Raw genomic sequence first — 18,711 nt, forward strand, 5'->3', positions numbered from 1 at the left:
TGACAAAATTATAACATAGATGAAAAAATAAATCTCACATATGTTGCTGCTTGTTTGGATTGGAAAAGGAACGAAAATAGTTGAAATATGAGTGAATATAAGATATATTCAATCTGTATATTTATTATATTAAACAATATTATTTACTGAATGTGTGTAACAAAGGGTATAATAAGGATATATGTGTGTGTGAGTAAACGCGTGTGCAATATAATTGCCTCTAGGGGGAAATCATGACACACTGTTGAATGGTAGATACTTCCAACTTGATTGATCTTATTGAGCCAATTGTGCCAATCTGACTACAGTCTTGCATTATGTACATACCTATGATGGTACTAGTTTATGAAATCTACCATAATTTTCTATATTATAATAAGTACAACTATAGTTACATGAATATTCCTACCCATCCCATCCTACCCTTCCCTTTTCCTCAGAGGCTTATTGGTTGCGTGAAAATCCCTCCATGAAAGCAAGGCTGAAGCCTCACTCCAGGATTAGGCTACAGCTTGAGGAAGATTTAGTGACTGACATGTTGTTCACTTCCTCTCTGCGAGCCTTCTCTCAACGCAAAAAACAAATAAGGAAAACCCGTCAGGTCTAATGGCTGCATAGGCTTCTACACTGGAACACTGGACGGAGGATGACAAAAAATGGACCCTCAAAAAGTAGAGAAGGTTCTCTGATCCATGTGGGAAGACTTTAACTGGAAGAGGTGGATATGTTGATGCTGACACTTTCAAAGCTGCATGAAAGAAGCTGTGAGATAAAACATATTTTGCTGAAGAGCCCAACAGAGTGAGGGGAAGGGGCAAAGGAGGGTTGATGTCCTGTGAAGGGGACAGGAGGGGTGGACCCAGATGTACAGTGCAGGAATGAACAGCGCCCCAGCTATGGCACCTCTGTCTCCAGGGCTGAGCGGCACCCCACCAATGGCTTCCCTGTCACCCGTGAAGAGCACCTTTCAATCTTTGGGGTCCTTGTCACCGGGAATGTTTTGCCCCTCTCTCTCCAAGGGCTCCTCTTCCCAGGGGAAGCAGCACTCGAGCCCCTTGAAGTCGCCCTCCCCGTCCATCATGACTTCCCCAAAGCTGTGGCAGAAATCCTCCATCTCCAGGCTTGCAGAGGAGTTTTTCTGGATTGGGGGAAGTGTGGTCGCACAGCCTAAATGGAGACTGGGTCAGATAGGTAAGACAGTACTCATTATTACATTTTTCCTGTTCTTCAAATACTCCCAAGAGGCTGTGAATTGATTGTTTAGCAGAAGTTTCTAGGTACAGTTCACTGCTAACTGAAGTGGGAATTTTAATTCTTCCTCTGTTAGCATCCAGAGCTGCTGAGCCTGAAATTAATCTGATATTGCAAGACAAGGACACATGAATTTGGAACTTAAAACATAGTGTTTTCATTCAGGTGGCCTCCAAATGTTGGATTGCCCAGTATTAGGCTATAGAGTGAAAATGCAGGGAAGCCTGTGAGTAGATAATGGGCATATGGACACTAGACAATCCTTTAGGATTAGCCTGAATGATGTGCCAGGTTGCGTCACGCGTATCTGAGCTTCAGATTACAAACAAAGGTTACCTGCTCTCACCTCAAAAACATCCATACAAAACAAAACAAAACAAAGCAAAACAAACACCAGTTCACCATGAAGAAGAATAGTCTCAATGCCAATGAAAAGTTGTTGAATTTCACATGCTATTCCACTACAAGAACTATGCGTACACAGTGCACAAGATGAAAGTATTGGCTGCATATACTAAGTTTCTATAAATGAGTGTCAGGGGAAATGATTTCAATCACAGTTATTCTATTGATAATTCATGGATTTGCTTTTTAGACCATGATCCTTTTCAGGGTTGTGTATCTTTTCCTTCAGTTATCATTAACATATACAGCTACTTAGCCCCCTGTGTGACGTAGCCTAGTAATCTCATAAACAACTGCTTGGTGGTAAACCCCTACTTGTCTAGGCCGCTCATCAGGGAAACCCCATAGGATTCCTTTGGGCTTTTCATTATGTCTTCCTGGAGAAGAATGCAACTCATATTTCAAACATTTCCACCTACAAAGATACTATGTGCAATAACAATTGTGCACATTGATGAAAACAATTTGGGGGAAAAAAAGACTAAGCTGTGCAATGACATGCTATGTTTTGGAAAAAGAATTTAACTGTGAAGATAACTGAAGATATTCTATTCTATTACATTATACACATACGTTTTATATGCACAGGGCCCCTCTAATGTTGGCAGTAGATGCATAATAATGTGATGAACCCAGTGTACTTCAGTCAAGCTCGAAAAATAAAGAGGACCAGGTGCTCGACTCTGGATAGATAATATAATGTATGCCATTTAATCTATGAGCTCAATATCTGTCATGTTCTCCAATCCCCTGTGTGACCCCGCAGTGGAAAGGTGTATGTGTACCATGCAGACGGGCACCCAGATGACCAAAATGAAGGGGAAGAAGAAAGGACTGGTCCGATTCTTTTACCTGGATGAACACAAGTCTTGCATCCGGTGGCGGCCCTCCAGGAAACATGACAAGGCTAAAAGTGAGCCATACAAATATATTTCTTTTACAGAGCCGAATATCTACAGCTGGTGTTTTGCTAGAGGATTTCTTGGTTCTGTTTTTGATCTAGCCCTGGCAATGAACAGATTCAGATCTAATACTGCAGGCAAGGGAGCACTAAAGCCAATTACCATCCCTGATTGACAAATTAGGCCTAACAACAATTAGGAAGGGGTAGAAAATAGATTGAATTCCCCTTTTATGCTCCATGAGGCTATATCAACATGTAGACGATTACAAATGTAAACAGAAATTTAAACCGGTGGTTCAACACAAGTTGAGGGTGGAGGCACCCAGTGAATTTGATTGGGGAATGATGAAGAGATTTGAATGACTATACCAAAACATTTTTTGATTTCTTGAACATTTCTTGTTTCAGTAACTATCGATTCCATCCATGAAGTGTGCGAGGGGAAAAAGTCAGAGATCTTCCAGCGGTACGCAGACAACCGCTTCGACCCCAACTGCTGCTTCAGTATTTACTATGGGGACCGTGTGAAGTCTCTTGACCTGGTCTCCACCAATGGAGAGGAGGCCCGCACCTGGATCACTGGACTTAAATACCTCATGGCGGGTATCAGTGACGAAGACAGTTTGGCCAGGAGACAACGTACCCGCGATCAATATCCTTTACCCTGCCATTCATATATATGGTCACTCCATCCATATGATTAGCTATTATACATATACTGACTATTTTCCTGTGAAGTGATGTAAGCACTTCCTAAATTGGTTCCTTAGCCCATTTCTATAGAGCAACAAAAGTGAGAATAACAATGTCATCCCATAACGGAGCAATACACATGAACTGATTCATCAGTCTGCATCATTGTTGTGGTTCAGCCTTAACTCCGGCCTTACATGGTTACAGCAGACCTTCTCTGAAGCAGACAAAAATGGGGATGGCACTCTAAGCATTGGAGAAGTTCATCTGCTGCTCCACAAACTCAACGTTAATTTAACCAAGCAGAAAGTCAGAGAGATGTTTCAAGTAAGATCTTATATCTCTTAATGGTAAATATATATATTGCCAAAGATTAAATGCACATGACCTATCGAAGCAACCCCTGGGCTTGTTTAATGCATAGGCTACGTACTGCATCTGCCTTCGTAAAGCTAATATTTACCTGTTGGAAATGCTGCATTATTGCATTCCTATGCTAAATTACATGGCTACAAAAACTAAATTTGTGATTTGATTGATGATTTCATTAATGGTTCCACTTGAGTAATATAGCTGAATCAGTAATGAGATGCTAAAAAATAGATGGTTTGTATTGTTTGATATGATAAGACACAGTAACACAAAACGATTAGTGCATGCCATGTAGCACAAAATGTTTCAAACCCTGAAAGCAAAAGGAATTATCCAGACTTTGAACATAAGCAACAAGGGGAAAGAAGGTTAAAGATCCTTACAAGCTGATCTTTGCTCAAGAGGACTATCGGCCTTTGTTATCTCGTGTTTGTGTTCCAGTGTCATATCTTTCAAGTCATAGAAGCAGTGAGAGATGCAGGCAGAGATATACAGAGACAGCGAGAAATAGTTAGTATACGTTGCCAGGACAGTGCAGGAGAATGCCACAGGAAGGCCATATGGCCACCACTGAACAGATGGCTTAGTTGCACTGCAATATTGCATTAGTTCAGTAGCTCAGTGTTCCCCCCCCCCCTCCCCGATCCATGATGATGTACTCTCTATAATATATAAGTTCCATTACCTTGGTTGGTGATATAGACATATCCTTCAGATAGGCATATGGTACATACTATATTATACATACATATTATACATATTATATTATCTATAAATATGTTATGATATATACTGTTAATTGTTTAGTTCTTTGATAGAGTAGTTATCTCAAACCACACATACTGAGTCGTTTATTTCTTGCTCCTACAATGCTTTTTGTCTCCATCCACAGCAAGCAGACACAGACGAGAACCAGGGTTCACTGGGGTTTGACGAGTTCTGTTCCTTCTATAAAATGATCTCCACACGCCGAGACCTCTACCTGATCATGATCTCCTACAGCAATCAAAAAGAATTCATGGATCTAAACGACCTGGCCCGTTATATGGAAAATGAACAGAAGGTAAAACAGAATGGGAAAAAAAAAGAGAAATCATCCTGACCTGTCATGTCAGGGGATAGATCGCCTAAATTGTGTATTTATTTTACGTGTATGTGTAAAATACTGGGGGCAATCAAACCAGAAGATGACAACATAACTCTATACTTCACTCCTGTGATTTTTTCTTTTACAGATGGGAGGCATAACCAGAGAGCATCTTGTCGAGATAGTGGCCCAGTTTGAGCCGTGTCCCGAGAACCTGCAGCGTATGGTGCTGGGTATTGATGGTATGGGGAACTTGCTTATAGAACAACTTAGCCTCTGAAACATCATGACTATCAACAACAAGTAGACAACTTGTTCTAATCTGCACCTTCCTTCAGGTTTTACCAATTACATGCGGAGTCCTGCGGGTGACATCTTCAACCCGGAGCACAATCAGGTGAACCAGGACATGACCCAGCCTCTGAGTAACTACTACATTGCCTCGTCCCACAACACCTACCTGACAGGAGACCAGCTGCTCTCTCAGTCCAGAGTGGACATGTACGCCTATGTTCTGCAGGCTGGCTGCCGCTGTGTGGAGGGTAAGGCTCTGCAAAACCACAGCTTCAACTCTCTTTACTGGCATGTCATGATGATACGGTATATATCGTATCATATAAGGCAAAGTACTGATCCTTACCTCTTCTTTGTTTCTTGCTTTCTTTCTTTCTTTCTTTCTTTCTTTCGGCATTTCTTTCGGCATTTCTTTCTGCATTTTTGCATTTCTTTCCACATTCCTCTCTTGCATTTCTGTCTGTCTTTCTATCTGTCCTCTCTCTCTCAGTGGACTGCTGGGATGGGCCAGACGGGGAGCCCATTATTCATCATGGTTACACTTTGACATCAAAGATCCTCTTCAAAGATGTTATTGAAACAATTAACAAATATGCCTTCACAAAATCACAGTAAGTGCTTCTGGGACAATTTATTCTGATCTGCCACTGATATATTTTGTCAAACAGTTGAATAGCAGCACGCTGGTATGCCATGCTGGTTCATGTATCAAGGTGGCGAAATGAATTCCAGGTCTGCTGTGTATTGTTGCTCCATTGCCAGGTACCCAGTGATCTTGTCCATAGAGAACCACTGTACTGTGCCTCAGCAGAAGAAGATGGCTCAGTATCTATCAGAGGTGCTGCAGGACAAACTGGACCTGTCCACTGTCAACGTGAATGAATGCAAGAAGCTGCCCTCGCCTGAGCACCTGAAAGGAAAAGTTTTAGTCAAGGTAAAGTTGTTTTAACCTTGTCAGTAATCAGTGTGCTGCCTTCTGTAGTCTTTTCAATGCTGAACTGAAATTATTCTCACACAAAATACAACAATACAACAATGATATACAACAATAATACACAAAAACATAATTGTCACACAATAACTAGTTTTTGTTTTTCAGGGGAAGAAGCTCCCAGCAAACCTTGATGCTGATGCAGAGGAAGGAGATGTGTCGGATGAAGACACTGGAGAGGAAGAGGACGAAGAGGATGAAGATGATGACTCACAGGCAAATACAGTGAAACCTTGACAGACCGACAGACAGACAGACAGACAGACAGACAGACAGACAGACAGATAGACAGATAGACAGATAGATAGATAGATAGATAGATAGAGGGTCTTTTCAGCTACTTCCTCATAATTACATTAATTACACTGCATGTTTGACTGTTTTAGGATGGGAATAATGCAACTACTGCCACTCAGCCCAAAAAGAAGAGACGATTTGGCAGATCCATCATGAGGAGCTTCAAATGTAAGGTCAGCCATTTTACTTATTTTCTCAAACTATTTTAACTTGGCCTTTAATGCCCTCATTCTACCTCCTGTTCACCTCACCTCATTTCAAAAGTTGTGTAAATAATCATTTTGACAGCTTACTACTTTGGCTAGTTGTGACAAAAAAAAACTCATCCTCTCTGACTGGTCTTTGTTCAGAGGAAAAAGAAAGTCAGAGTGAAACAGAAGCCGATGTCTGATGGAGAATCAGAGTACAGCAGCAGCAAGGAACGGACACAAATTGTTTACCATCCCAAGTAAGGCTAACCATTGAATTTAATAGTTTAGCCATCCAGTTCTTTTAATCTTACGGGTTAGATTTGCATCTCTGTGTCCATCACTCTCTCTTCAGGAAGAGGAAAACGATGAGGTTGTCCCGAGCTCTGTCTGACCTGGTCAAGTATACAAAATCTGTCCGTGTGCATGACATAGAAACACAAGGTAAATGCAAGAGTCCTTAAAGTGAACATTCAACTTGAAATCTTTTAATCCTTTTTAACATATAAAATAAATTCACAGTTCCTTATAGGTTTTTGGAATGCGTGCTTGACACGTTTTTTTTTCTTCTGTCTTGCAGCTTATATGAGCAGTTGGCAGGTGTCCTCTCTCAATGAAAGCGTTATGAACCAGATCTTACAACTGAAGCCAGGTCAGTTGGTCCGTTTCAACCAGCGCCAACTTCTAAGAGTCTACCCTTCCAACTACAGAGTCGACTCGAGCAACTTCAACCCACAACCCTACTGGAGTGCAGGATGCCATATGGGTAAGACCGTCGCAAAGACTGTAATCATGCCTACTCGGAAAAAAACTGACAGCGACTGGTCAGTTTAGGATTGCAGCAGTTTTTCATCTTGTATATATTTTGGTATATCATTTCAGTTGCAATGAATTATCAAACAGAGGGCCGTATGCTTGAACTGAACCGAGCCAAGTTCTCAAGCAATGGCAACTGTGGATATATTCTGAAGCCTAAGTGCATGCGTAAAGGTATGTATATGCAGATTGTGCAGTAAATGGCAATTGTCTTTGTGTGATTGTATAAGAGGTAGCAAATTGTCCTGGTGTTCCTCAGGTGCCTTTAACCCGACGTTTGAGGATCCTCTACCAGGACAGAGAAAGACTCAGTTAGTTGTAAAGGTCATCAGTGGGCAGCAGCTTCCCAAACCCAAAGACTCAATGTTTGGGGACAGAGGAGAGGTGAGGCTATACACACTGCAGACATAATCTTGGGCTGATCAAAAAAGCACTTTAAAATCAAGAATTCGTCTTTGTTCATCACTACTTTGTTGCTCCAGATTATCGATCCTTTTGTTGAAGTTGAGATTATCGGTCTGCCTGTTGACTGTTCCAAGGAGCAGACCAGGGTGGTGGATGATAATGGTACGTGTGGAAACCTCATCTTGGAATACAAATACTGTCACACCCGGTCACACCCAGTCTGCTTTCATATTGGTACAGTCAGTGAAAATTCCCTTTACATTAGTAATGAATTGTGGTACTGACAATTCTACTGTCTTCCAGGATTCAACCCCATGTGGGAGGAAACTCTTGTCTTCAATATTCACATGCCACAGATCGCCCTGGTGCGTTTCCAGGTGTGGGATCATGATCCCATTGGACGAGATTTCATTGGACAGAGGACTATAGCTTTCACCAGTATGATGCCAGGTAGATTACTACATGATGAAATGTTTGTTTTAACAATCAAACAAATTCAGTTTACAGAAGAGAATTATTAATATGTATAAGATTAAGGTTAACACAATTCTTCTAATGCAAAACATGCAGGTTATCGGCATGTGTACCTGGAGGGTATGGAGGAGGCGTCCATCTTTGTTCATATTGCTATAAATGATATAACAGGAAAGGTAAGTAACTCCAAATGTACTTGCAAATCAAATTTCCTTCACTTGAAAATTCTATTTTGAAAATCTTTGGTGTCCTTTATGAAATAGGTGAAGTCCACAAATGCAGTGAAAGCGGCCAAGAAACATATCCAAAAAGCAGCCCAGAAACATATCAAGGGTCATCAAAGGCGGCCTTCTGTGGACTTCTCCATCCAATCCTCAGATGATGGACGCGTGCTTCACTTCCGCAGGGAGATGGATTCCTTCTCTCAGGACAGCAGGAATGGGGAAATGTCTCCCATCAGACTAGGGCCAGCAGCCAAGGCTGCCTTCTACAAAGGGGTCATGAGTGAGCCAGTGAGGCGCGCTCACAGAGTTAAAATTCACGAACCACCAGAGACAAAGAGAGGGATCCTCCACCGGATGTCCTCCACTGTCTCCAACTCAGGGGTTGCTGTCCCATGTATGAAAGGGGGCAGCTCTGACCTTGAGACCTCTTCCCAGGCTTCCTGTCATAATAGTCCTGCTCCTGAAAGCCAAACTCCATTTCAAGCAGAGTTGGAGAATCAACCTAAATCCCTACAGTCAGACTGGGCTGACCAGCAGAACTCTGTTCAGACATTTGAACCAAAGTGGCCTGAGCCACTTGAGGAATTAGCAGTGGGACCAGAGCCAGACAGTGAAATTGCCGTTGAACCGCAGTTAGCACCAGAAACTGAGAGTCAGGCTGATCCGATCCCTCAGCCTCAGCCTCAGCTCATGGCAGAGCCTCTGCCCAAGTATGAAGCCAAATCCTCTCCACTCGTCGCCCCAGCGTCCCCCGCCAGGGTCAGACGGACCTTGGAGGCTCCAGCCAACCCACGCCCATCCAGCCCCATACGAAAAAAGGCCCGCTCATACAGTTGCCCACGAAAACGGACTACCTCTCCCCATACACCAATGGTGAATCGCAAGCCTGCTCTCCACTGGAAGACACAGCCTGCACAAAACTACGGCAGCTACAGCAACCAGGTGAAGCCTATACCCAACGGCCTCTGCCTGTCTGACAGCGCATCGAGCAGCGATGCCAGTATCGACAGCCTGGAGTTTGTGCCCTCCTGTGTGGCAGCTGGTGGAGAGGAACGTGAAGGCACCCTGCAGAGGGAGATGAACGCTCTTTTTGACCAGAAGATCAGAGAGATCCGCTGCAAATCGCCACTTTTTCTAAATGGTGAGTTATGGTTGTTCTGTGATTCACAGGACATTCACAGGGGTAAAATAAACAACTATTGCAATTGTGCAAGTTCCCATCTTTCTCCCCTGGTGTGTCTGTATTAAATCATAAATATTCATGGCTTTTGTTTTTACTGTGATTTATTAGATCACGCCACACTTTAGATAAGTGACTACAAGGATAACAGAAGAACATGAAGAAGAAGAAGAAGAAGAAGAAGAAGAAGAAGAAGAAGAAGAAGAAGAAGAAGAAGAAGAAGAAGAAAGGAGGGGCAGGAGAAGGAAGATCAGGAGGGAATGAAAAGCAACAACAAAGGGAAAAAAAATGTCCCTACCAGTAAACATAAACAAAATTTTAAGTAAAAAGTTACATAGATGTTCAAACTGCAAATGTACGTGTAAATGTTTCGACACTTTCCTTGCTAGAAAAGAGAGACCAAGCAAAAGTACACAATTAGACTTCTTTATTATTTTTAAAACTGCTGTAAAGTTTACAAACATCATTTTATGAATGAAATGATGTTTTTATAAGAATGATGGTAACAAAAACATATTTTTGTATAGTAAAAAAAACAATGGATATGTATTTTTAAGAATGTTGAAACTGTGTGATGCCATTGCCAACTGTACAAAACAGCATGATATAAAAGTATACTGCAAGGTCATAAAAAAAAATTCAGTACTAAGTACGTAAATACCATTTGTTAATCAAATTTTCAGTTTTCAGGGGTAAACATGTATCATTTTAACAACGTTTTTTAACATTCATCTATAATTTCTGTTTTTTCATATAGTTCATACCTCTAAATCAATAAATTGATTTTTTTAATAAAATGTTCTTGTCAGATGGAGCTTTTTATCAATTTGATATAGTGAGACAAAAACGAAAAACTACTATTTAAATTAATGTGTTATTAATATCTGTCAAATGTTAAAACAAAAACATTGTCTGAAGTTCTCTAAACAAACTGTTCACACTTCTTAATACTGCAAAATCACAAGTTTCTGGAAAGTTCCTGGGCTTCAGTTTAATTATATTCACTCATGCTTTTTCCTTATCTTTTTCCACGGCCTCCTGGGGTCTGTTTGCATTGCTGGTCCTCAAGCGCAGGCTCAGTTCATCAGTCAGTACGGTGCAGCATGATTTCTGTGGGACAAACAAATTTGATTATGTAGACGTACTGTATATATCCACGTGTGTACATGGGTGCATGCATGTGGGTGTGCATGACTGGGTGACTGTGGGTGTGTCTCCTACATTTCACAGTGAAAGCCTTGTAACTCCAGTTTTAGGGATTTTTATGTTTTAACTTCAATTGAACAATTACATGGTTCTCTATGGGATGAGAAAGTTCCTTGACCCTTGGGCTTATGAAACCCCTTCAAAATCCTATTGGATAAACTCAAAAACTCATGGTCAAGCTAAAAACAAGGCTGTTTTTCATAGTTTCTGAAAAGTTGGCATTTTGGAGGCGTGAGGTTTTCGCCCGAAAGCAAGGATTTGTATGTGTGCACTTGTGTATGCACATACCCTCTGCTCCCCAGCACTGCTGCGGCTCCTGGAGGTGAGCTCCAGCACAGCCAGCACTATTCCCAGGACCAGGCCCAGGGCCAGAACCAGAAACATCCCCTTGAGGCTGTGGGGATTTGCAGCCGAAGCCTTGGCACTGTCTGCCATGCAGCTGCTGGCCCACCACTTGCTGCGCAGGTAGGTCAGCTCTCCTGCCTCACTCAGCTGGAGGATTGCCACACTTAGGTTCTTTATGACTGGAGAGCCTTGAGGAAATAGAAATAGTTTTGACATGACTTGTTCTATTTTGTAATACCATCTAAAACTTTTTTTTGGTTTAGTTGGTTTAGTGGTTCAGTTGTTTAATGACATTTCTAAGTCAGTAGCCTCACCAACGGTGGCAGCAATGCTGTATCCTCTCATGCCAATGACTTCATGGGCTCTGACCAATTCACAGTGACGTGCGACTGCTAAGTCCAGCGAGACAGACTCTCCAATAAAGGCAAAGTTGCCCTCTTTTGCACGCTGAACACCCTCATCCATAGAGGAGACAAAACTCTTGGTTCTCTCCATGTGTTCATAGATTCTGCGGTACGCTGGGTTGTTTGAATTCTGAATGAAGCACAAAAACATAAAAAGAGAGGCTGACAATAGCAGTAAACTAGAGAGAACTAAGTGTCATGAGCTATCTCTTTTGAGGCTAAAGAACCAGGAAATAAAGATTATGAGGCTTACCTTGAAGAAGGCAAGGGTGGAAGAGCCAGCCAGGCAGCCGTACTCAATCACGTCTTGATTGGCCAAGTCCTCAAACCCTTTCATCATCAGGTGAGTGGACTTAGAGCTCCTGGAGGAGCTGAGGTTGGAGAAATAGCAGGCCAGGAGCACGAGAGTAAACAACCACCAGCTGCAGCAGATGACCCGTCCTGACAGAGCTTTGGGGTGAGGACCAGCACCTGACACCACACAGACAATGGATAAAAATAAGAATGAGAGTTTACAGAAAAGAAAAGCTTGGTTAAGTACAAAAAATGCTTCTCTCCATGTGCTGTATTGTGATGAGTAACAAAATAGGTTGAAGTGCCTGGTTTGGACCCTGCTCACCTTGTAGGGTGAGCGCTCCAGCTGTGTACCACAGGCTGTGGAGGAGGCTGAATCTGTTCTCCTCACTCTGGGGTTGACTCCACTCACACGGGCTGAGTCTGCATTTACATAGATATTAATTACTCAAAGAGATTTCAAAACAGGCAAACAAGTGGGAACATCCAAAGGTAAGAGGTGTAAAAAATGATGCCACATTCACAGCAAAACAATAAACAACAAATGATCACATTCTTTTTTATATGAATCTACGTGCATCACCAACCTGGCAACTATGAAGATACAAGCAGCGGTCCCCAGGTAGGCAATGAGGATGCCCACCCAAGTCTCAGCTGAGAAGGGAGACAAGAAATCAAAGAAGCCTGCAGCCTCTGAGATGTCCTTCCTCAGCAGGATGCTGATCCCTGTCTGCATGAAAGGTTTGGTCATCCCCACTGCTTTCTCCCGCGCTGCAGTGAGAGTCAGGGGAGCAATCGCAAGGTCTGCCTCCTGTAAGGAAAGCATCAATATATCTGACACGTACGTACATACTGTATGCATCCTTAAAATCTGCTCAACATCACGTTGAATATGCTGATATTCCTCAGACCATATATTTATTTATTTTGAATGCATTAATCATGAGTCACAGAAGCCAACTGGGAAATCTAAGCCTCTGTATATGGGTTTACTGTCCTTTGATCCCTCCAAATGTCAGTTTTCATGTACTCACTCCTCTCACAACCTCTCCAATCATTCCATTCCAGTTCCCATTCTCGTCCTGTCTGCCATATGAACCATCTTTCACCAGGTGCACTTTGTACTTGAAGCCCAGTTTCTTGGCCAGTTCAGACAGCAGGTCCATGCAAAAGCCTTCCAGCTGTGAGCCTTTAGACATTGTATATGGATCTTGCTAAAAGAAGACATGCCAAAACGTAATCAGTACAATGTATTTCATCTCTAATATTGTATTCACAGCCACAACAGAAATAGATGAATTACCTTTATTGTTGTGATTCTCAGCTCTGATTGCACTAATGTCGAGAGACAGAAATAAGGAGCATGTTAACAGGACAATTTTTGGATGTGCAACAGCAGTTTAGCAGCAATTCATGTCTATGGAAATGAAGTTGAAAAGTTATTATGCCGACACATTGTCGAGCGAGAGGGCAAGAGGGCACCACTAATGTTTACGAGTTCTCAAACCATGTGCATTAAGGCATTGCCATTGTGTCTTTTTTGTCCCACTGGTTAAATATTTCTGATTCACCAAAGTGTTTCACAGTTGAAGTCCAGCCTAAATTTAGCAGAATCAAAGACGCCTTTGTGCAAGACCATCTTTAGGCCTTTGCATATGCAGTAAGCCCCCATTACAAATGTGTGAGGTGAACATGGGGGTGCATTGATGTCCTCTCAGCCACAACTGGTTTCCGGTATCCTAGAGATCTGGCCACTCTCCTCTCCTTCTTGAAAACGGTTTGAACACCACAATCTATTTGGAGCAGTGTGTTAATTCAAAGGATCACAAAGCCGTGGCGCTGTGAGATGGGAGGGCAGTCAAAGAGTATCAAAAGCCTTGATTCAGGCTACGGCCTTGGGGCTCCATCACCACAGGGTGATCCTGACAACCATCAGCTCCTCCTTTTCAAAAGATGACACATATACAAGCTCTTCAGGCCCCTGTCACTTTTTGGCCACTCTGAAACACAGGGCCTTTGTTTGTTTTGCAGAGTTGATTTATATGCGTTTTTTTGTGAGGATGTCAACTGGCTCGCTTCCTTTGCTACAAGAGTTGGGTTTGGTGTGTGCCAGACAGGATTTGGCGCTTCACTTTGATATTGAGCCCAGCTGACAGTTTATCCATTTATGTCTCCTCAAGCCTGAGAAATTCCTACCAAATCCAGCAGTGAAAAACATGAGGAATCTGGCACAGAATGTTGTATGCTGCCATCACACAGAATTACAAATGTGGTGACCGGGTCAAACTTCAAAATATCAGTATCCGGCGACAAAACATGTTTTTAGATTTTCTAGTGTTGTCAATCAGATCGTCTTCCATATCATTACACAGTCAATCTCCTCCAATAAGGTTTGAGGTTAGACATAGGTCAGTGTTATCATGTCAGCAAGGTTAGATCTAGTATGTTGATCTGGTGTGTTAATATTATTTCTGCAGCATGTTTAAAAAGTGTGATAAATAAATAGTTTCTTACCTGCAGTACATATTCCAAAGTCCAGAAGAAACCCCACAGAGAATACAAAGGAGCCAAACAACATCCTTATTCTATCAGTTTGCATCCTACAAGTTACGAAAAGAAAGACATTAGTGGTTGGTTTAGTGTACCAGATGGATAAAGTTAAAGAAAAACATAGATAAAGACTTTTAATACAGTTTTAAAGACCTGAATCAAATAAACAGATGAAATATCACTGAGTAATTTTAAAGACAATCAATGAGACTGCAGAGATAGATATCATTAGTACTATACCTGACAAGACTCCAAGATTTGACTGCTGGATTGGCACTTCAGACGACAAGCAGATCCTAATGAGCTGGACTGTGATACAGGATGATGTGAAGTTTCCAGATTCAAGCCAGTTAAGACAGCCAACAAAGCTTTTGTGGGTGGAGAATGTGGAGGATTTTTTGGAGGGGTGGGGAGAAATGTAACAGGCTGCTTTTAGTACCTATAGCTTCCACTGAGGAATTAAATTTCGTCATTCATATGAAAAATGACTTTTTAGGAGACGTTAATAATACAAATTAATGCAATTGTGTCTGATTGTGGTTAGGCTAACTGGGCGACACACATTGATGTTTATGACCACTTGAGAGGTGGACAAGACAAAAGCATTTATTTTTTTATTTTTTTTGTTTTTTGGTATTATTATTATTATTATTATTAAGTCCCTTGTTGTTAGAGGTATATTTTATTGACATACACAACTAACACGTCTGCTTCTTATAATTTGAATATTGGCACTATTTGTCCATTTCAGACAATTTTTACACAAATGAAAAGAATCAGATGTTAATATCAAACTTCATGTGATATGATACCAAACGTGGAGGAGCACTGAGGGTCAATTACAATACTTGTTCTGGGTATTATGGAAGGATTGAAATCATTGCTTGTTCAGGTTACATTTTCTGAAGAAAACATGAGTGTACATCCCCATTTTAAAAATTCTTTAAGGATTACTGGATAGTTACTATCAATATAGCGACTTGTAAAGTGAATTCTACAACTTATAATGAAATAGTCATGTGAATTGAATGTGTCTTAAGTATTGCAAGTGCATGGAGCAAGACAGCATATATTAAGACAAAGGCTGTACAAAAAGGTTATAAAAAAGCTATAAGTACAAGTGTTGAGGACTATTATAGCATATAGTAACTTGTAAAATGTATCACCTGTTCATATGCAACTTGTAAATTAAAGAGATGAACTTGAATTGAATTGTGTGTTATATGTATATTAGAAAACCATGGATTAGGTGTATTTCCATGTGCCATGTGCTTCAATGTGCAGCAAGACACAAAAACCACAATACAAGAGAAACTTTAAAAAGCTATAACAATGAGCTTTTGCAGCATTACATGTGCTCCTAGTCAGGGAATTTTAAAAGGTAAAATCTCCCCATAAGATTGACTGACTTATATCACTCAAATCTAGTGAGGTCCAAAAGTATGACAGCTTAGATCAAAGAGTGGCAGCAGAATTTTAATTCAGAGAACCAAACAAAAAAGGAGGTTTGTGTTTGTCGTAAGCAGTTTACTGATAGAGAAAACAACCTTGTGAAGACATCCGAGGCTCAGTGAAGTGGTAAGAAAGCTAAAAAGCCTTCATTATGACATGGCTTGGTAAAGATAAAAACTACCAATGTGTTTTCAGCTCACAGGGAGCCTACGAGGGTTAAAGTATAAGGGAATAGCAAGCACAACAAGAGGGAAGGAACTACTGGCAGACATGTAAACAACAAGCTTCTTCAGTCTGCATGAATCATTCATTTTTGTTTTCACTTGTACACCCCCATTAACCATGTGAAGCAATATATGGGGCTGGATCCAGGTTAAACAAACAGCGATTGATTTTTGGAGCTACAGTTAATATATGATTACTGATAATATGTCTGAGAGCTAGTAATTAGAATGGATTTTCTCGTATGAGAGCAGACTGAATTAAAAATACAATGGAAGCCAGTGTGCTCCATTGGCCACTGATGTTGAATATACCAAAATTAGCTTGATTAGCACATCAATTTGAGTGTTCGGCCAACTGGAATGGTTTCTGAATTATAAATAAAATGGAAGTCTCTGAGTTTGATTCTTCAACATGTATTTTATAGCTTGTGGTGAAAATAGTAGCAAAAAGAGCTTAATCAGCCTTTTATCAGCTCATCAATCTGAGTGTTTAGAAATTGCAATGGAGGTTTTGAGTGCAGCCTATAAGCTGAGTTATGAATTCAACAAAAGCCTATTGGCATGGTAAAATTGTTCTATAACTCAGCGTTGACATATGCTCACAGTATTATTTGAAGCAACCAAACCTACTCCAGCCGGTAGAGGCACTCAATTTAGCAAAAATCACTAGCTGTGATGTGGTTGAAACATTATTGTAAAACTCTGTAGCCTACCAACTGAACTGCAAGGTCACCCAAAGCTAAACTTGTGGTAATTTCTAATGGAATGTAGGCTACTGTCACTTCAGGTGATAAAAGTATATAAATTGAGATTTTGTTTAATTGTATCTAAGCATATATGTTTTGTTTTGTTTTTGTTAACAAAATGAATTCCAGTACCAACAAGATGATGTTTTATTCTAGTCTAATGTTAGCCTAGCTGGCTTGATCATTATATTTGGTAATTATAGGTCACTAGCCTGGCCAAGTGTACTGCAAACCTAAACCCCATGTAGAAGGAAAAAGAAAAACCAGTGGGCATAAGTTTGTTTGGAAACCCAATAATATAGGAAGGCAACATTCTGTGGTTTTCCTCAATTTTGGACAACACCTGGCATTAGCTACTGGGTTGGTTGACTTGCACACCAGCTTCAGAAAACATGTTACGCTAGAAGTAGTAGGCTACGTGTGGGTTAGTTTAACCTTTAACGCACCCTAACCGGTATCACGACCTGGGGTCTGTCGAAAATGAAGATAAGGCGCGCAATAACGGTCTTAATGTTTTTATCATCGCTTCATTCTCGTATGTGCTCCAGGTTGAGTCCGATGACTTCGCGTTTTCGTGTTGACCAATCACAAACCGATGCGCGTTGCGTGCGAGGTGAAATGGCGACCTACAATTGGCTGTGGTCGTTTTTTCCAAAGGGGCGTATTTTTCAAGCCATCTTGACTGAATATTTAGCCTCATCCAAGGTACATTAACTTGATATCTACAGATATTTTATTATCCTTCAATTGAGAATCTGCAACGTTGGAAAGGTTTAATCCATAGCCATGAAACCAGGTCGAGTTTGTGTGTTTGTCCGAAGTCACAGCGGAGGACTGAAGTACTGAAGATGACGCTATCGCCCCTGAAATTACCGGCTAGCTAAGCTAACGGCTAGCATGTCCGCCTTGGTTGTAGTCTGTCACTAGCTGACATTTAGCTAGGAGGTTCAATTGTTTTCTCTGGCACTCGCACTGCAGAGGACGGTTTCTCAAGGTAAACGACTTAGGTATTTTCAGTAATTCTGTCGTACTTCGTAGGAAATTTGCCGTTTTTTGTGAGAGCTCCGTGTGTCCTGCCCGACCGAGTAAACGTTATCACATCAGCAAGAGAAAATCTTTTTGCAGGGGTCTGGAGTACAAAGCAAAGACCAAAGCGTTGCACATTGCAGTGTTGTAATCTAATGTATGCAAGCGATTAATTTATGCAGTTTGGTACTGTGCATACAATGCATTTGCAATGTTGTTGCTGTTGGCATGTATAATTGGGCTGCTAATCAACTTGCAATACAAATGTTGTCTCTGTTGTTGTACGGGTAAAATGGCTGACAGATGTTAGATACTCGGGTTGGTATTTAGCGCTCTTCAACCTAACTACGCACAGCAACAAGGAAAAAATAGAGGATGCTAGCATTTGATTGGTTTGAGAGTAACGTGGCGGTGTTACAGACTCCTGATTGGACCAATCGAGATACGGCTGTGGTGCATGCAAGCAGTACAAGTTACTGTAGTTGTGTTTGTGCAGCTACAGTACTTGAGCTAACACACACTGTCATTTTATACAGTAACAACAGCACTACAGCTTTTGACAATGTGGTGATTGAGTGCAGCAATAATGAGAAATACAGTGCACCTTTCCAGTAATGCACAATAAGATGAGATGCAACTTTATTGATCCCCTTGAGGAAATTAGGTCGTTGCAGCAGCAAAAGTAACAGAATTCAGCAGGATAGAAGTGAAACGAATATAAGCATACTAATGGAATATAAAATAAAGACAGTAAAAATAAATAAATAAATTTGTAAACAATTTCTTAATTATAAATGGTTTACCAAGCAACATGTTATCATGAAATGTGAATCATAACATTTCAGTCACTGGCTTTTGGTTCTTTCCTCTCACCTCCAGTAAC

The 18,711-nt window shown here is 41.1% G+C and overlaps 2 protein-coding genes across 2 annotated transcripts; one reads left to right on the plus strand and one right to left on the minus strand.

The window, feature by feature from the left end:
- Nucleotides 1–863: 863 nt before the first annotated feature.
- On the plus strand, nucleotides 864–9,709 carry plch2b (phospholipase C, eta 2b). Its single transcript, XM_078283442.1, has 21 exons — nucleotides 864–1,191; nucleotides 2,423–2,569; nucleotides 2,969–3,212; nucleotides 3,451–3,580; nucleotides 4,518–4,688; nucleotides 4,861–4,954; nucleotides 5,051–5,254; nucleotides 5,497–5,617; nucleotides 5,769–5,940; nucleotides 6,106–6,230; nucleotides 6,386–6,467; nucleotides 6,645–6,742; nucleotides 6,838–6,926; nucleotides 7,063–7,248; nucleotides 7,365–7,472; nucleotides 7,558–7,682; nucleotides 7,781–7,865; nucleotides 8,007–8,153; nucleotides 8,274–8,353; nucleotides 8,441–9,542; nucleotides 9,693–9,709. The coding sequence occupies exons 1-21, from the start codon at nucleotides 864–866 to the stop codon at nucleotides 9,707–9,709; spliced, it is 3,855 nt and encodes a 1,284-aa protein (XP_078139568.1).
- An 877-nt stretch (nucleotides 9,710–10,586) lies between these two features.
- Nucleotides 10,587–14,408, minus strand: grik6 (glutamate receptor, ionotropic, kainate 6). The gene is made up of 9 exons (XM_071895252.2): nucleotides 14,345–14,408; nucleotides 13,134–13,165; nucleotides 12,865–13,044; nucleotides 12,418–12,641; nucleotides 12,156–12,253; nucleotides 11,790–12,007; nucleotides 11,447–11,666; nucleotides 11,076–11,320; nucleotides 10,587–10,691 (listed from the first exon to the last, which is right to left on the minus strand). The coding sequence occupies exons 1-9, from the start codon at nucleotides 14,406–14,408 to the stop codon at nucleotides 10,587–10,589; spliced, it is 1,386 nt and encodes a 461-aa protein (XP_071751353.2).
- Between the last annotated feature and the right edge of the window lie 4,303 nt (nucleotides 14,409–18,711).

Source organism: Centroberyx gerrardi, chromosome 5 (genome assembly GCF_048128805.1).
Source record: "Centroberyx gerrardi isolate f3 chromosome 5, fCenGer3.hap1.cur.20231027, whole genome shotgun sequence".
In the NCBI taxonomy this organism is placed as follows: domain Eukaryota; kingdom Metazoa; phylum Chordata; class Actinopteri; order Beryciformes; family Berycidae; genus Centroberyx; species Centroberyx gerrardi.